Genomic DNA, 17550 nt, shown 5'->3' with positions numbered 1-17550 from the left:
GTAAAAGATTAACTCTTCTGCAAACTGGAACAAGGCATGCAGTCATGAAATTAAACACCAGTTCTTAGCAATGTATTTTATTTTCATTTGAAGTTAGAACAAAATCCATGGAGGATTTTTCAAAATGTTTAATACCGGGAAAAGACTTAAAGCATTAGGTGAAATCAATAAGTGCCTAAACAAGCTGGACAGATGCCTTGAAAGTTCACTGTTGGTTTCAAGTTTGGTGTTTACTGGACAGCGCAGCTGTTTTGTTTCTTCTTATTTTATAATGCAATAAAAGTCAAACACTAACAACTCCTAGAAGCCCAAAGAAGATAAACATCAAGTTAAATATAAACTGGGCTATATGTCAGTATTTTATTACCATCCCAGTAGCCCAACCTGGTAATTTTTTTAAACAGTCTGCACAGTGGTTTTAAACTTTGGGGCTAACTACTGAATTTGATATATCTAAGTTGGTATTTTTTTTGCATTTTTCTTGCATGTCTAACCATGTCTTGGAAAAAGCTCTATTGCAGCATCTCTGATATGCGTCAAGGGTATCCCATCCATGATACTAAGACAGATTCACTGTCTCTCTATTCTCTTGTGTATCAGCTCCATTGCAGAGTCAGGGATACCAAATGCCTCTGTGGTCCTGGCAGCAGCTCCAGGAGTACTTTCCCTGTCTCCCAGGTCTGGTGACTCGCAAGTACTCTCCTCAAGCCCCCTTTCCAAACAGCTCTACTCACTGACCCCTTTGCAACTCACAAAGCCTATTAAGCAATCAGTGAGAGTCTTACTATTGATATCAATGAGCTTTTGATCAGGCTCTTGCAGTGCAATCAAGAGAATTGATTATTTTAAAATTTGTTTTCCACCTGTCGTAATATGCAACATCCATAATTTCCAGCACAAAGGATGTTGAGCTCTAAACTTCAGCAGAGTGGGAGGGGAGATGGGCCAGGACAGAGAGGAAGAACTGCCCCACTACACCTGATCCTCCAGCGGTGTAAGTAAAGTATTTGAGGGCCCTACCACCAGAGGCATAAATCAGTCTGTACCTGTGCAGCCTCCACTTACCCTAGGCGGCCCTGAATCACAGAGCTACAGCTGGTTTCCTGTAGATCCTGTCTCCATTCCACCTGAGTTCAAGCTCTTTCAGCTGGATTTTTAAAGGTATTTAGATGCCTGATGATGCAGATGGGCTCCTAGGCATCTAGTGGGATTTTCAGAAATGCCAATCCACATCTTTAGGAATCTAAATACCTTTTGAAAATCTAGCTCTATCTACAATTGTAAATAGGATCTTTTGCCAAATTTTCAAAAAAGGATGGCTAAAGCTACACACCTAAATCTGTGTTCTGGCATATAAGTAAGCAGCTTGATTTCACAGGTGCTAAGAAGGTGCAGCTCCCTCAGACTGTTCAACGTCTCTGAACATCAGGCCACTTATTTAGGTACTTAAATGTGGATTTAGGTGTCTAAACACAAGATATCTAAGTAGGAAAATTTAGGCCTTTCAACTCAGGACCATGTCTGAATGACCACACCCAGTAAAATGCTGATTATTTTAAACCTACCTGTAGTTACCACAATAATTATTAACTTCAACTATCTTTCAAGTGTTTGATCTAAGGGGGAGAAAATGTTATACAAGATTCTTCTAGGGAAAGCATGGAAAACTGTCAACCACCTATTGCCTTGAGTCACTAAGTTTAAAGGATAAATGTATCTGCTGTACTTTTTTTTTTTAAACTCCTTTGAAAATGTGTAGAGAAGGGACTGAATAACTCAGTTCTCCTGCAGCTGATCAACTGATCTAGGTCAGGGGTAGGCAACCTATGGCACACGTGCCGAAGGTGGCACACGAGCTGATTTTTTCAGTGGCACTCTCACTGCCTGGGTCCTGGCCACCAGTCCGGGGCCTCTGCATTTTAATTTAATTTTAAATGAATCATCTTAAACATTTTAAAAAACTTGTTTACTTTACATACAACAATAGTTTATAGACTTATAGAGAGACCTTCTAAAAACGTTAAAATGTATTACTGGCACACGAAACCTTAAATTAGAGTGAATAAATGAAGACTCTAAAAGGTTGCCGACCCCTGATCTAGGTCTAGACAACTGATAACAGTTGGAGAGGCCATTTCAATTCTTCACTGCAGTGATAAAATTCAAACTGTGGAATGAACTATTCTTCAAGGGCAACAGATGTAGCAGCAACATCAGGTTGACAGCAATTAGCAAAAGGCTAGTTACAGAAAGATGCTCATCTGAGCATCAGACTATCTAGAATTCTTAATCTACACAGTGAATAAGACAGGAAAGTATACAATAAGAATATCTTCAGTATTTAAACAATAACACAACATGGTTCTGTGGTGAATGAATATACAGCTTGGGAAACATTTGTAGCAGTCATTTTTCAGACTTCATTGAGTTGTTGAGGATTTAATGCATCTCTATCTGAAACTGAAAGATGTCTAGGATAGCTTTGAGTGTTGGTGTCCAATCCTGAAAGGCACTCACAGAGAACTCCCCCTGAAGTATTTGAGAGTTGCACACCCAGGACTTCCAGGATTAGTCCTTTGATCTGTCAATGAAGCTGGAAATCTGTCAGCACTTTACCATAGAAAGTAACTTGCACCACTGATACCGCTCCCTCAGCCCCAGTATAAAAATCACCTATATGTTAAGCTTTAATTTTAGTGTAACAGAAATCAGGTTAACTGAAAATTTAACTACATTGCCAGCCAAACTGCAGCTTCTACTGTAGTTACTAGAGATGAATGAATATTTTGCAGTGAACATATTCCAAGTTTGCTTCTGTCTGTAGAGCATAAGAGCAGATTGAATAATTTAAAATAATGAATTTCAGAAAAATTAATGTTTCTTGTGAATTTAATTCTGTGGATTGCTATTTAATAAAAAATAATGTAGCTGTGTTGCAAATGATAAATGTGTTGTGGGTAGGTGTAGCAAGCTGATCAATTGGCTGGTCAAATAATGTCAGTTAACCATGAATATTTGACCACTGTCAAATATTCCAGCAAGAAAGCCCTGAAGTAGGTAGTGGCCTACCTTTTTAGATTGCATCATGGTGCCATTCTTTCGATAGAACTTCATTTCATTATGTTTTGCATTTTTCTAAGTTAACTGAATTACTTTAAGTAACTTATTTCTTGTAATTAGGCATAAGTATCTAAGGCTCAGCCTACTGGAGACCATAAAGTCTTACTCTTTTATTAGTGATCTACTAAATTAGTGCTTAAAGTATTTTACCATTTTTACACTGTTTGACAATATCTTAATGATCAAATGCTCAACCCTACTTGTGCGACATCTGAATGCAAGTGCATGATTTATATTTCTTAGCTTTCATGGCAGTAAAACCTGACCGTATGTGTGTAGAAACACAAAAGGAGTGTTTACATGGCCAAATGAATTTGTATTTAAATTCTAACAAATATCTACCAAAAATGTTTTTATGCTATTTGTCCAGCAGTGGTAATTATCAAATAGACGAATATGATCAACTCTCATCCAAGGTTAATTTTTACTGAATTATCTTTCATAAAAAGGTAGTTTTCCACATACTACAAAAGACAGTATAACCATATATTGTCATATCTTTTTTTAAAAAAAGATAAGAGTGGGGGTCACTTAAATTCAAGGCATCACCTTCCTCCCTTAGTCATGGGAATAATGGGCTCATCGATACCCTGTTTATTTTTAAATCTGTTCGTGGAAACTAAAATTCCTGCTCCCAACAATTGGGTGGCTCTGGGAACCTACTAATGAAAGAGTCTTTCATCTCCCAAGTTACTGATTTCAAATACAATTCAGGTCAACAGTGGCTAACATCTGATTGATGTTTGGTGGCCTGTGTGATATGAATGTGGTCTCAAAAACAAGGAGTCCGGTGGCACCTTAAAGACTAACAGATTTATTTGGGCATAAGCTTTTGTGGGTTAAAAAAACAAAACACTACTTCAGCTGCAACATGCATGTGGTCTCAGTTCAGTTCCTAGTAGGCATCTGTCCATCATACAAACCACTCTGACAACTGGCACCCATATGGCAAACATGTAATTGGCATGGAGTTTGAACTATCATCTCACTCACAGTGGTGATCATCAAGAACAAGGTTGAAGCCCACTGATGAGGCAACACTGGGAAGCTGGTACCTATGACATACCTGTCCTGTAAAAGCAGCAAAGAGTCCTGTGGCACCTTATAGACTAACAGACGTATTGGAGCATGAGCTTTCGTGGGTGAATACCCACTTCGTCGTATTCACCCACGAAAGCTCATGCTCCAATACGTCTGTTAGTCTATAAGGTGCCACAGGACTCTTTGCTGCTTTTACAGATCCAGACTAACACAGCTACACCTCTGATACTTGTCCTGTGAATGAAGACCTACTTCAGTGCAGAATTGTCAAGTGCTAAAGTTCAGTTTTTATAAAAACAAAACGCTTTGGAGGAAAAAATGCTGTCCTATGTTGGGAGACTGAACAACTGCTTGAGTCAAGAGCTCACCCTATAACTTTAGTATTACATCAAATGTCTCTCTGCTCTCAATTGCCAACATGCAAATGAGATGCAGCACACGCAACTGGCCCTGGCCTCCACATTTCTGGGATCCATCAGGAAAGGACTGATTTTTTATAACAAAGGCCTTGAGTCACTGAAGTCTACAAAGAGAGCACTGCCATCTACTGTTCTAATAGGACAGTTTTGATAACTAAAACACCAATGCTTTTTCAAATAAAATGAAAAAACTAATTAATTAATGCTGCCCCATTAGTGCGGTCTCTGCTTGCCATCAACCTACTGTCCATTAACTTCATCTTTTTTGTTGACAGAGCAACTGAAATTTTAGAGAATGCAAATCCATCCAATCCTCCTCCTTTTTGAACATCTAATTTTCAGAAGATAGTCTATTATTATTAAACTGATTTTTCCCTATCAGTAGGCTATTTGAAAACCATGACCAGAACATGTCAATATCTTTTAAAAACCAACCGTTCTTTGGTTAGTTTTGGATGTGGAACAAATGCTAATGTCTCGAAATCCTATCACTCCACGAACATTAACTTTAGGCTATGATCCGCATTTATTTTTATGGAGTATTTTTATGGAGTTAATACAATACACTATACAGAGAACACAGTAAAGGAACAAGCCTGAAACACAGCCATGTCATCAGAGCAGTGGAATAGAGGGAATTTCTTTATCAAAAATACTACTTTCTTTAAATCATCATGAGATGTGCCAGATTGACAACCGTGGAGATTATAGGCTTCTACCAGCAGAACAGATACAGAAGGCGTAAGTGCCAATTTAATCTTCTTTCTCAGTGTTCTGTGGGAGATGAGGTTTTTTTTGTTTTTATAAAAACTATAACAAAGAAATTGTCTTAATATTAATAATTCATCCTAGTAGTAATTATCTTTTTGTTCTTACACACACACGATTAAATATACAACAACACAATTAGCAAAGACAGGCTAAAATGTCTGATGTCATCTCCCCCAACATGCTATTAGAAATGACATGGTTTTACTAACTTCTTTTGTTCCCTCCAGAAACAAGACACCAAAACCCAAACCAAATGAATGAATTTGTTCTGATAACCCTGAGAGAGGGGAAGCGGTCTTGACTTTCTGAGGCAGCCAGGAGTACGGTAACTGCTTTGGTCCAAGGTCTCAGGCAGAAAAGAGACTGCAGTCTTCCTCCCCCAAAAAGTGTCATAAAAGATCGGGGCTATAGTAATTGCTATCCAAAAACTTTGGTAGCCTATGTACAGTAAAATGAGTTAGTATCAGTCTAGTTATTTATAAATAGATGAAAAAGTTACATACTATAGAGAGCAGTTCACAGATCCATAAACATTAATGCTACAAGGAATCATGGTGATCATGACCTCCTGCACCACACAGGCCATAGACTTTCACCCAGTAATCCTGCATCTAGCTTATAACTTCTGGTTGGACTACACCATATCTTTTAGAAAGACCTCCAATCCTGATTTGAGACATCCTCTTGCATTGGCAAGGACACTAACTGGATACTGCAGTACTTTTCCTTGCCCACCCTCTCCCCTCTAAGCTTCTACAGTTGCAAAACCCTCCCAAAAAAGAAAACAAAAATCACAACTGGCACTAACTGGTCCTCAGTGCCAATCATCTGGATTTATCAAGCATAATTGAGATCAGATTACAGCCTCATTCATGGCTAGGAAAATCCCTTTGCCCAAAGGAAGCTGAAAGCTTGCCATGAAACTACTATGATATGCCATGCAGGTCAGAGGAGATGCTGTGGTGCACGATGGGTAGGGCCCGGCCACATTTACGGCCATGAAAAACATGTAGCGGACTGTGAAATCTGATCTCCCACTGTGAAATCTGGTCTTTTATGTGCTTTTACCCTATACTAGACCAATTGCACAGGGAAGACCAGAGTTTCTTAAATGGGGGGTCCTGACCCAAAAGGGAGTTGAAGGGGGGGGGGGTTCACAAGGTTATTTGGGGGGGGATCATGGTATTGCCCCCCTTACTTCTGTGCTGCCCTCAGAGCTGGGTGACCACAGAGTGGCAGCTGTTAGCCAGGCACCCAGCTCTGCAGGCAGCAGCGCAGAACTAAGGGTAGCAAGACCATACCATGATATCCTTATTTCTGCACTGCTGGCGGCAGCTCTGCTTTTCAGAGCTGGGCTCCTGGCCAGCAGCCACCACTCTCCAGCTGCCCAACTCTGAAGGCAGCACTGCCACCTGCAGCAGCACAGAAGTAAGGGTAGCAGTACCACAAACCCCACCCCCCAATAAACTTGCAATTCCCCCCACAACTCTTTTGTGGGTTCAGGACCCCTACAATTACAACACCATGAAATTTCAGATTTAACTAGCTGAAATCATGAAATTTACTATTTTAAAAATCCTATGACTATGAAATTGACCAAAATAGAGTGAATTTGGTAGGGCCCTAACAATGGGAGATGCAGTCCAGCCCAGGAGCTCAGCCCAAAGGAGATAATACAAGTGCACAGCCTACAACTTCCATGAAACATCATAGCACATGGTTTAATGCTTAACCAACCCAAAACTAAGTTTCAATTTTCCTGACAAAATTAAAAAATCTCAGCAAAAAATTTAGCAGACACTGCGATTTCAGTTGGTCTTTTTAAAAGGGAAAATTATCCTCCAATAGTTTACAAAATGACATCTTGCACATCTAACACATCTTACTCTTCATTGTAAGTAACAGACTGCCTTTTAAATTTTGATATCAAAACTCTGAATGGGCACTTGTGATTTTTTTATCTAAAAAGTTCATCCATAGAATATGTATTTTGTGAAAGAAAATTTACAAAGACTTTCTAATTTTAATGAAAAGTATAAAGTCTACCCTTGGGAGAAAGTATCTGCATATTTTTGTTTTGGATCAATAGTACAAACAGGCAAGACATTTCTAACTTACAGGATTGGATTCTGATCCACTCACTCAATCTTAGTAGCATTTTACTCCACAAATACTCAGTATAAAGTTCTACAAAATGTGAGTAATGGTATTAACTGTTCCATAATGATTTTAGGTTTTTCAGTTAGTCAAGATGAGTAAATGTAAAAACTCTTTCCTTACCCAAGCTGTGCACCTCTTTTTCTCTTTCTTCCCATTTTGAACTGTCCACGTAAGCTGCAGAAAGAATAGATCTTCTGCCTAATTTAAAAAAAATCAGTGTCAAAGATCACTTAAAGATGTCAGTTTAACTAAACAAACATTTTATTAGAACAAACGTTTATATTTTCCATTCACTGAATTAACTAACTGTTTTGTGAGCACTCCATATTTCAAGCAGTTAATTCATCATATATGCATTCAAACCATGCATGGGGGGGAAAAGGATTTCAGTGGTTTGAGCATTGGCCTGCTAAACCTGGGGTTGTGAGGTCAATCCTTGAGGGGGCCACTTAGGGATCAGGGCAAAAATCTGTCTGGGGATTGGTCCTGTTTGAGCAGGGGGTTGGACTAGATGACCTCCTAAGGTCCCTTCCAACCCTGATATTCTATGATTCATAGTAAGACAAGACATTGTCATGGTCACTTTCTTTTTCCTAGAAGCCTCTATAGTCCCCTGCAACATGAAATTAACTTCCACAACACTTAACTTGATTTTAGCATTTGGGAGAAAGCTTTGGTGCATTAAAACATTTATTGTTCACACCCTTCTTCTTTTCTCTACACCTCTAATAAAAGCTTAAGGCCAGGAAACATTCATGAACCAAAGCAAGAAGTACAAACCCACATGGCATCAAACATGTACTTTGCTCCCCATACTTCTCTGTTCATGCACATTTGTGATTAGGGCTTCAATTTTTCAAATGAAACCTTTTTGGCAAAAAAAAAAAAAAGCAGATTCAATAACACAACTTAGTGTCAGTTTGCAAACTGATGTCAGTTTCCCCAAATTGTTTGTTTCAGAAAATAAATCTGAAACTCAAAACATTGTTTCAATATTTTCCAAACAATGTTACAATTTTTCGGTTTGAAATGATTTTGGGTTTTAAATGTCATTTCAATTTTATTCAACAAATTAAAAAGTGTTAAAGCTCAAAATTTAAAGGAAAAGTTTAGTGTCAGAAAAAGTTTTAAAAAAATCCATTGGGGGTTGAACAAAACATTTTATTTGTCTAAAGTTTTCATTTTAGAACCAACTCAAGGATTTTCTTTTTTAAATTGCCAATAAGCCACATAAAGGTTATTCTCCAAGATCTATTTGAGGGACACTGGCAGCCCTGTGAAACATGAGCAAGACTGTTCATAACTTCTGGAAGACAATGGCAAGTGCTGTCCTGGAGGACAGGGAACACCATTGTGCAAAGGAATACATGAGAGGTGCAACAGGCAGCATGTCATGTGTTGCTGAAGGGGAAAGAGGTTCAGATATGGACGTAAAATGCTTTGAAAGACTTGGATGAAATATATATTGTAAGTACAAATTACTACACCTCTACCCCGATATAACACTGCCCTCGGGAGCCAAAATATCTTACCATGTTATAGGTGAAACCGTGTTATATTGAACTTGCTTTCATCGGCCAGAGTGCGCAGCCCCACACCACCAGGAGCACTGCTTTACCGCATTATATCCAAATTCGTGTTATATCAGGTCACGTTATATTGGGGTAGAGGTGTATTATGGTTCCACATACTAAATAGCACCTGTTTTCAAGTCCTCATCTGAAAGCACTAACAAACCTCATGAAATTTAAAGTTATCATTTTTCATTTTACTCTTAGTTATTTTCCTGCTATAGTTGGAAGCTAGAAAATGAACCTCTTTCACTTCACCATCCTTCTTTCTAAAGATGTCCAGTTCTGCATTTCTTTGCAAATGTGTGTCAAAAGATCTGGTGGCCTGGAGTCCTGTGGTCAAAATACATTATTGTATGTATTCAGCTGTACAAAAAGGTTTCAAATCACAAGAAGCATTTAATATCCTCCATTCTTCAATACAAGTGGTAGGTGTGTTAAACTAATAATTTTAATTAGACATTTTAGAACAACTTCCCCTTTGTGTCTGTGTGCATAGTTAGAGGTGGTTAAGAATGCCAGCCCTAGAGGCTGAAATGTGATGTCTCCACAGAACACATATAGACACCATAACGCTGGGACATTATGCAAAAGGAATTGTGGGGGGGGGGGCGAGGGGGTCACAAGGTTATCTTTAGGGGGGATCATGGAATTGCCAATCCTACTTTTGTGCTACCTTTAGCGCTTCAACCCTAACTGAGGGTAGTTCAGTCTCCATGCTACTTCACTTTTGTCACAAGGATACCAGTTAGTTCCAAATGAAAAGGTGATTTTTGTGACATGGACACTGACCTACTATGAAGCAACAAGGAGAGATCTCAAATTAGTGAAATTGTAAACTCACCCAACAAACTCCACTAGCAGAGGAGTTTTATGTACAGGGTTTTAAGGGGAACTCTGGTTCAATTTTGCCCAAAATTTTGCTTTTGTAAAAACACAATTTAATAAAAAAATTGTTAAGTTGGGTTGCTGTAGGTCAGTAGTCTCTAACCTTTTTATGCCCAAGATCACTTTAGGAATCTAAGGGCAACCTAGGATCTACCCCACCTCTTCCCCTCTCACTTCATTCCATCTCTCCAACGCTTGCTCTCCTCCACCCTCACTCACTTTCACCAGGCTGGGGCAGGATGTTGCAATTCAGGAGGGGGTGCAGGCTCTGGACTGGGGCTGAGGGGTTCACAGTGTGGGAGGGTGCTCTGGGCTGAGCCTGGGGCAGGAGGTGAGGGGTGCAAGAGGGGGTGAGGGGTGCAACCTCTGGGAGGGAGTTTGGGTGCAGGAGGAGGCTCCAGGCTGGGGCAGTGTGTTGGGGCACAGGAAGAGGTACAGGTGCTGGCTCTGGGAGGGGGTCAGAGCTTGGGGTGCAGGAGCAGGTTTGGAGTGCAGAAAGGGGAATGGGGTTCTGGTTCCAGGAGGGGGCTCAGGGATGCGGTGCAGGAGGGGGCTTGGGGTGCTGGCTCTGAGAGGGGGCTCAGGGTGGTGCAGTCACAGAGATTCCCTTGGGACTGCCACCTGATGTGCTGAAATTACCTCTGAGCCCATTTTTCCTGCCAGCTTGGGACTTTAGAACCCTGCCTTGTTGACCCAGACATGATAACCTGCTGCAACACAGATCCAGGGTCTGGGCCATGCCCTCAAAAGCTGCAGACTAACTAAAAACAACTCAGCAAGTTACCTGTCTCCAGCACCCAGACACGCAGCTCCCAGTAAGATCCAAACGCCAAATAAATCCGTTTTACTCTGTATAAGGCTTATACAGGGTAAATTTGTAAATTGTTCACCCTCTATATCACTGATAGAGATGCACAGCTGTCTGCTTCCCCAGGCATTAATCACTTCCTCTGGGTTTATTAATAAATACAAGTGATTTTTATTAAGTATAAAAAGTAGGATTTAAGTGGTTTCAAGTAATAATAGCCAGGACAAAGTAAGTCACAAAAGCAAAATAAAACAAACTAACAAGTCTAAGCCTAATGCATTAAGAAACTGATTACAGGTAATATCTCACCCTCAAAGATGTTCTAATAAGCTTTTTTCCACAAACTAGACCCCTTCCTAGTCTGGGCCCAATCCTTTCCCCAGTACAGTCTTTGTTAGATCTAGCAGACATCTCAGGTGGTAAGCTGGGGTTTTCTCATGACTGGCAGCCCCTTTTGTCCTGCTCCACCACCTTTTATAGCTTTGGCACAAGCAGAAATTCTTTGTCTGTGCTTGTCCCCACCCCTGCCTCACCAATGGAAAAGTATAAGCATTAAGATGGATTCCAGTAGCATGTGACATGGTCACATGTCACTGTAAGACACCCCCCCCCCCTCACAGGGCTTGTCTACATTGGCAATTTATAGCAATGCAACTTTCTTGCTCGGGGTGTGAAACACCCCCTTGAGTGCAGCAAGTTTCAGTGCTGTAAAGCACCAGTGCTGGTACCTACATCTCTCATGGAGGTGGGTTTTTTTGAGCGCTGGGAGAGTTTTCTCCCAACGCTCTGCCATGACTACACAAGCCATGTTAAAGCGCTGCCAGTGTAGACTAGCCCCTAGTCTCCATTCTTCCTAGGTTGGCCCACCATACAGAGGAAGGCTTGCAGGTAAATAAACCATTTACAACCAATTGTCCTAGCCACTAGGAGCCAGCAAGATTCTAAACCACCATTAAGGGCCCACACTTTACATAATTACAACAGGACCTCAGAGTTATACTTCATATGTCTAGCTTCAGATACAAGAATGATACATGCATACAAATAGAAGGAATATATTCAGTACTTTATAACTTTTGTTATGATATCTTACAAGAGACCTTTTGCATAAAGCATATTCCAGTTACATCATATTCACACTCATAAGCATATTTCCATAAAACACAGAGTGCAATATCACAATGCTGGTTCTGGGAGGAGGGTCCAGAGTGTTGGGGTGCAGGAGGGGGTACAAGGTACAGAAGGGTGTATGGGGTGCTGGTTCTAGGAGGGGGCTCAGGGCTGGGATGCAGGAGAAGATTTGGGGTGCTGGCTCTGAGAGGGGGCCTATGCTGCTCCCAGAATGGGCCAACATGCCCCTGCAGCCCCCCCGTGGCTCTGCACCCTACCCCTCTCTGCAAGCACCGCTCCCGCAGTTCTCCCGGCCCATGGGAACTGCGGGAGCAGTGTTTGCAGGCAGGAGCAGCACACGGAGGGCCATGCTGGCCACTTCCGAGAGTGGCATGTGTCTGGTTAGGCAGGGAGTCAGCCTTAGAGGAAGCCATGCTACACCCCTGGAGATCACAATTGCCCAGTCAATCATGATTGACAGGTTGGTGACCACTGGTGTACATGGTGGTGTTATAGCCAAGTTAGTTCCTGGCTATTAGAGAGACAAGATGGCGAGGCAATATTATCTCACCCACCTGACCTCTCTAACTTTTGTTGCTGGATGGATAATTTTTGTTAAGTGTTTATCCCAGTCCCAACATAACAGCAGGGTGCTAGTTCATGTTAGCCTGAAAAGCAGGTGATTGGGTAGATGATAGTATGGTGAATGTGTAATAAATGTAGGTCTACATTCTCAAGCTGTAGTCAGAGCTGGTGCTAGGAATAAGCAGATTCAACAATTGCTTAAGGCCCTGAGCAGTACAAGAAGGCTCCCTATTAATGATCAGTATGTACTGTAGCCCCCCCCCCCCAAAAAAAAATTCTGCTTAGCGCCCCCAGGGGGCTAGCACGGGCACTGGCGTCAGTAACCCCTTTATTCTAGGAGCAGTAGCCAGGAGGCACAGGACATTCAGCTCCGACTCGTTCTTTGCACGCAGAGCTCCCAGAGCACTTTACACTGGCGGGGAGGGGCATGATTATCCCCATTTTACAGGTCGCCCCAGCAGTGCTCTACGGAGCCAGGAGCAGATCCCAGCTCTCCTGCATTGGCCTATGGCGCCTGGGCCATAGAGAAGCCGCGCGCGGGCGGCGAGCTCGGGCCCGTCTGGCTCAGCGCCCCGAGGGGGGCTGCTCCTACCCCGGGGCGCGCGGGAGGCGATGGGACCAAGCGGTGCCCAACAGCCTGATTCCCCCGGGAGTCCGCACCCCGCAACGAGCCCCAGGGCAGGTGGAGCCTGCAGGGTGCCCCGGCCACGCGCTCCGGACCGTCACCCACCTGGCGCGGCGCGAGACACTCTCGCACCCCCAGCCCTGCCCCAGAAGAGCACGGCTCGCCGGAGCATGGGGGCCGCCATCTCGGAATGTACCAACGCCTGAGGCGGAGAGGGGAGACGCGAGCAGCTACAGGGACAGTGCTCCGCTGACCTGGCTATTTAGCTACTGAGGACTCGCGCCCCTCCCTGCCCCTGGAGGGACACCGGTACTAGCAAGCGGGGGGGCGGGGTGAATTCCATTTACAGGTGGCCTCTTGCCCGCCCGCCCGCCTGCCTCTGGGCGCAGATGGTACGTTCCGAGGACAGAATGGCCGCCGCGGTAGCCGGAGGTTCCAATCGAATCCTGCGGGAGACAATCAAACGTTCCATGCTGCGCTCAGCTGCCGCGGCGCTCGACTGCTGGAGCTGCCCGCACGGAGGTACTCGCGGGCGCCCGGCCTAGGCTCGGGAGATGAGTGGGGGTTGGGGTGTCCCGTGGGCTATAGAGGCTGCCGGCTGCGTACTCCAGCGACGGCGTCACGGCCCAGGAGGACTACGCTTCCCAGCATGCACTGCAGCGTCTTGGATTTAGTGGACTCGGCTAAGTGGTGCTGGGGCTGCTGGGATGTGTGGTCCCTGCTGAGCTCCGTCTGTTCACTGCTGGGCTGGTGTGGAGCGGCCCCTTGGCCTGTCAGCGGCTGCTTCGTAGCATGTGCACACGTTGTTTTTGGGGTTAGGTTCCGCCGGTGGGAGTGGGGCTGTCGGAGCTGGCTGTCTGCCCGCCCGCCCTGCCCCCAGCGGTTCAGGGGGCTAGAGAGCCCCTTGTGTTAGCAGCTAACAGCGCTCAGCGTCTAGCTGTGCTGTCCGGAGGGGAGCGTGGTATCCTTCCTCGGCCACATGGGGCCTCAGCCCGAAATAGGGATTCCTAGTCTGTGATGCTGGAGCTAGGAGTGCTGGGGTGCTGTAGCACCCCCTGACTTGAAGTTGTTTCCATCATATACAGGGTTTATAGTTTTGTTCAATGGCTTTCAGCATCCTCCACTGTAAAAATTGTTCTAATGCCACTGGGTAGGTTAGGGACGTGGTGGGAAATATGGGTTCTGTTTCCAGTTCTGCAACTGGATCCCTGGGTGAGTAGTATGCAGATCACTTCATCTCTGTGGCTCACTTTACCAATCTGTAAATATAAGATTACGCCTACTGGCCTTGAAAAGTGCTTTAACTTTTTATTTTTTTTAATATAAAAATTTCCCAGGGAGAAAAGGGCCCTTGCCCAAACGCCCGTTGCCTCTGCTTGTTGACACCAAGTAGTTAGTTATTTTGACCAATTTTCCAAATGCCCTAACCTGAGATGTGCCGTGTTCAGTTTCGTGGAAATAAAGAAAAGGGAATCTGCCCAAGAAAAGCTGTATTTCTGTTTCAGTGCTTCTAGCATTTAAGAGCAACAGAACAGCCTGTGTAACTACATCCTTGTTCCTTTCCTTACCTACAACTTGTGATGTTGGAGGTGCCTTAACTGGGAATGGCCTTCCATTTATTATTGTCCTATCCTTTTAGAAATGGGAATTCCTCTATGGGCTTTCCTTTTATGGAAGCTTCTGAACAATGAAAGGCCACTTCAACAAAAGCAGGTTTCATCACAGAGCTGCTTTTCTTAGTGAGTGGAATGTCCATGATCCCACAATGTACAGTGCTAAGTAATCAGTCCAATACTTACTTTTACCCTCTAAAGTTTCTTTTCAATTTTCTACTGTATAAGTTACAAAATTAAGGCTATAGAATACTTCAGAAGACAAAGAATTGAATTCAACCCAGATAAAACTATTCTGTCCCATACACAGACACTCTGTCCCAGCGCTGATTCAGTGGCTACCGAATGTCTACCCTGTATGATACCCAGTTTATCTGCCTTAGAAGGTTGAAGGGATGTCTGCCTTGCTGGGATGTACTTCCAGAGAGCCTAGATATTCCAAACCTGATACTGAAGCTTTGTCTACACTATCAGTGCTTTGCTGATATAGCTATATTGGTGTAGATGCAGTTTATACCAATTAATTTTTCTATAGGCATAGTAACAGCAGCTTCCTGAATAGTGTTAGCTATGCCAACAGAAGCACTTTTATATCAACATAGCTGTGTCTCTGCTGGGGGTTTTGTCAGCATAATCGTGTCAGTTAGGGGATGTGGTTTGTGCGCACACACACACACAGATATAGCTATGCTGAGAAAACTTTGTAATGTAGACAACTGGTTTTAGACAACTAAAGGTTTGTTTTCACTGCAGCGTTAACTTGAGCTCTTACTGTTACTGAGATATATGCTAAAGCCTGAATGATGTTTACTCTTGGGCTGGTAACCCACCCATTTTGCAGTGTGGATGCAAGCTTGAGTGCTGATAGTCCTCCAGTTCTTTCCCACAATTAGCCCCAGATGCTCAGAAGGACAGACAAGTTCTGCAGTTTACTTGGAAAGAACTATAAAGCAGCTCAGTTTACTTTAGCACTAACAGCCATGATATGAGCCCCTCAGAAGTTCTAGTAATACATGCACCATGGACACTCTCGAGTATAGCTTTGCAATGTGGCCACTCACACCTAGGTGAGGCCGATGAAAGTGCTCATCACCCTCAGTTAACTCTGCAGTCAAGATATATCCCAGTGGTCCCCAACGTGGTGCCCACGGGTGCCATGGCGCCCGCCGGGGCATTTATGTATGCCCGGCTAGTGCCCAGCAGGAGAGAGAAGCCGCAGCCCCACTCCTGCTGGGGACAGAGAACTCCAGGGCTGCAGGCGCCGGTGTTCTCTGTCCCTGGCAGGCGCGGGGCTGTGGCTTAAGCTGGAGAGAAGCCGCGGTCCTGCGCCTGCCGGGAACAGAGAACTCCTGGGCTGCAGGCTGCGGGCGCCAGTGTTCTCTGTCCTCCCGGCTTCTCTCCGGCTTCTCTCTGCACTGCCCAGAACTGGCGCCAAAAAAACCCAAAAAACAAACAAAAAAAACGCTCTGACTCTGCAGAATGGACAGAATGCCGCCCCGTAGCATGTGCTGCCCCAGGCATGTGCTTGCTCCACTGGTGCCTGGAGCCGGCCCTGTATGTGAGTAATTGTTGGTGCGCGCCACATTCTTCTGAAAACATCGGTCACGGGCAATAAAGAAAAATTCATGGAAGCCCGTGACCGGTCCGTGACTTTTACTAAAAATATCTGTGACAAAATCTTAGCCTTATTAATAAGACTACCTCAAAATAAAGAATGTGTTGTAAGTTATTAAACTGATGATCTCTTGATGAGATATGTTAGAAATGGCACATTTCAGGGATGGGAGGAGGAATGAATATACCAATTTTCAACATTCTAGTTCAGTGGTAACAGATGAATTGTGTCATTTAGTCACCCAGTTATAACAGGTTACCATAAGACAAGACACACTTGAAAGAAATGAGATGTATTTATTTCAACCATGTTAGGATTTTTTGCATTGGTGTATATTTTAATATGTATAGATGGGCCTTTATTTTTTTATGTAAATAGAAATCTTAGGATTTTCTTAATTTTTTTTTGGTTCCTTAGAATTTTTGGTTTGTGTGTATGTATAAATAAAATCATCCTTTTTTCCTGCTCGATATGAGCTGCTCCATTAGTTAGGCTACTTATTTCCTTTTTGTATTCCCCTAACTTATGATTAAGCCAACACACAAAAAGGATTAGAATGATTCCATAAGCAACCTAAAAGAGTGGATTGTATCAGTGTAAACCCTGTTAAAATTGCTTTGTTGCAAAAAGTTTCTGTTACTGAAGAGATAGAATCATAGAATTCAAGATCAGAAGGGACCAATATGATCATCTAGTCTGACCTCCTGCAAGATGCAGGCCACATAAGCCGATCCCCCCACTCCTTTAGCAAGCGACCCCTGCCCCATGCTTCGGAGGAAGGCGAAAAACCTTCAGGGCCACAGCCAATCTACCCTGGAGGAAAATTCCTTCCCGACCCCAAATATGGCGGTCAGCTGAACCCCGAGCATGCGGGCAAGACTCTCCAGCCATACCCTCTGGAAAAAGGTTAAGAATATCATATCATTGACCCATTGTACTATTTACCAGTGTGGCACTTAATTAACCTATTGACTAAGCCCGGTATCCTATCATACCATCTCCTCCATAAACTTATCTAGCTTAATCTTAAAGTCATGGAGGTCCTTCGCCCCCACTGTTTCCCTCGGTAGGCTGTTCCAGTATTGCACTCCCCTGATAGTTAGAAACCTTCGTCTAATTTCAAGCCTAAATTTCCTGACTGACAATTTATATCCGTTTGTCCTCGTGTCCACATTAGCACTGAGCTGAAATAATTCCTCTCCTTCCCTGGTATTTATCCCTCTG

At 43.4% G+C, this 17550-nt stretch overlaps 2 protein-coding genes across 8 annotated transcripts in view; one reads left to right on the top strand and one right to left on the bottom strand.

Moving 5' to 3' along the window:
- MRPS27 (mitochondrial ribosomal protein S27) overlaps positions 1-13523 on the bottom strand; it is a 121389-nt gene extending 107866 nt beyond the window's left edge. For 4 of the 6 annotated variants that reach the window (XM_045021270.1, XM_045021265.1, XM_045021264.1 and 1 more), the window contains exons 1-2: positions 13204-13346; positions 7632-7709 (exon numbers count right to left, since the gene is read on the bottom strand). In XM_045021270.1, coding sequence (XP_044877205.1) covers positions 7632-7709; positions 13204-13282 — 157 coding nt within the window. In that variant the 5' untranslated portion in view covers positions 13283-13346. The other 2 variants (XM_045021266.1, XM_045021268.1) reach the window with 2 other exon arrangements.
- PTCD2 (pentatricopeptide repeat domain 2) overlaps positions 13415-17550 on the top strand; it is a 32988-nt gene continuing 28852 nt past the window's right edge. The window contains exon 1 of one of the 2 annotated variants that reach the window (XM_045021271.1): positions 13415-13620. In XM_045021271.1, coding sequence (XP_044877206.1) covers positions 13488-13620 — 133 coding nt within the window. In that variant the 5' untranslated portion in view covers positions 13415-13487. Of the gene's footprint in view, positions 13621-14203; positions 14311-17550 lie in introns of those variants that run through there. The other variant, XM_045021272.1, reaches the window with a different exon arrangement.

The sequence above is a fragment of the Mauremys mutica genome, chromosome 6 (genome assembly GCF_020497125.1).
Source record: "Mauremys mutica isolate MM-2020 ecotype Southern chromosome 6, ASM2049712v1, whole genome shotgun sequence".
NCBI classification, from domain to species: domain Eukaryota; kingdom Metazoa; phylum Chordata; order Testudines; family Geoemydidae; genus Mauremys; species Mauremys mutica.
The sequence above is the reverse complement of the archived record's forward strand: the minus strand, read 5'-3'. Positions and strand labels throughout refer to the sequence as shown.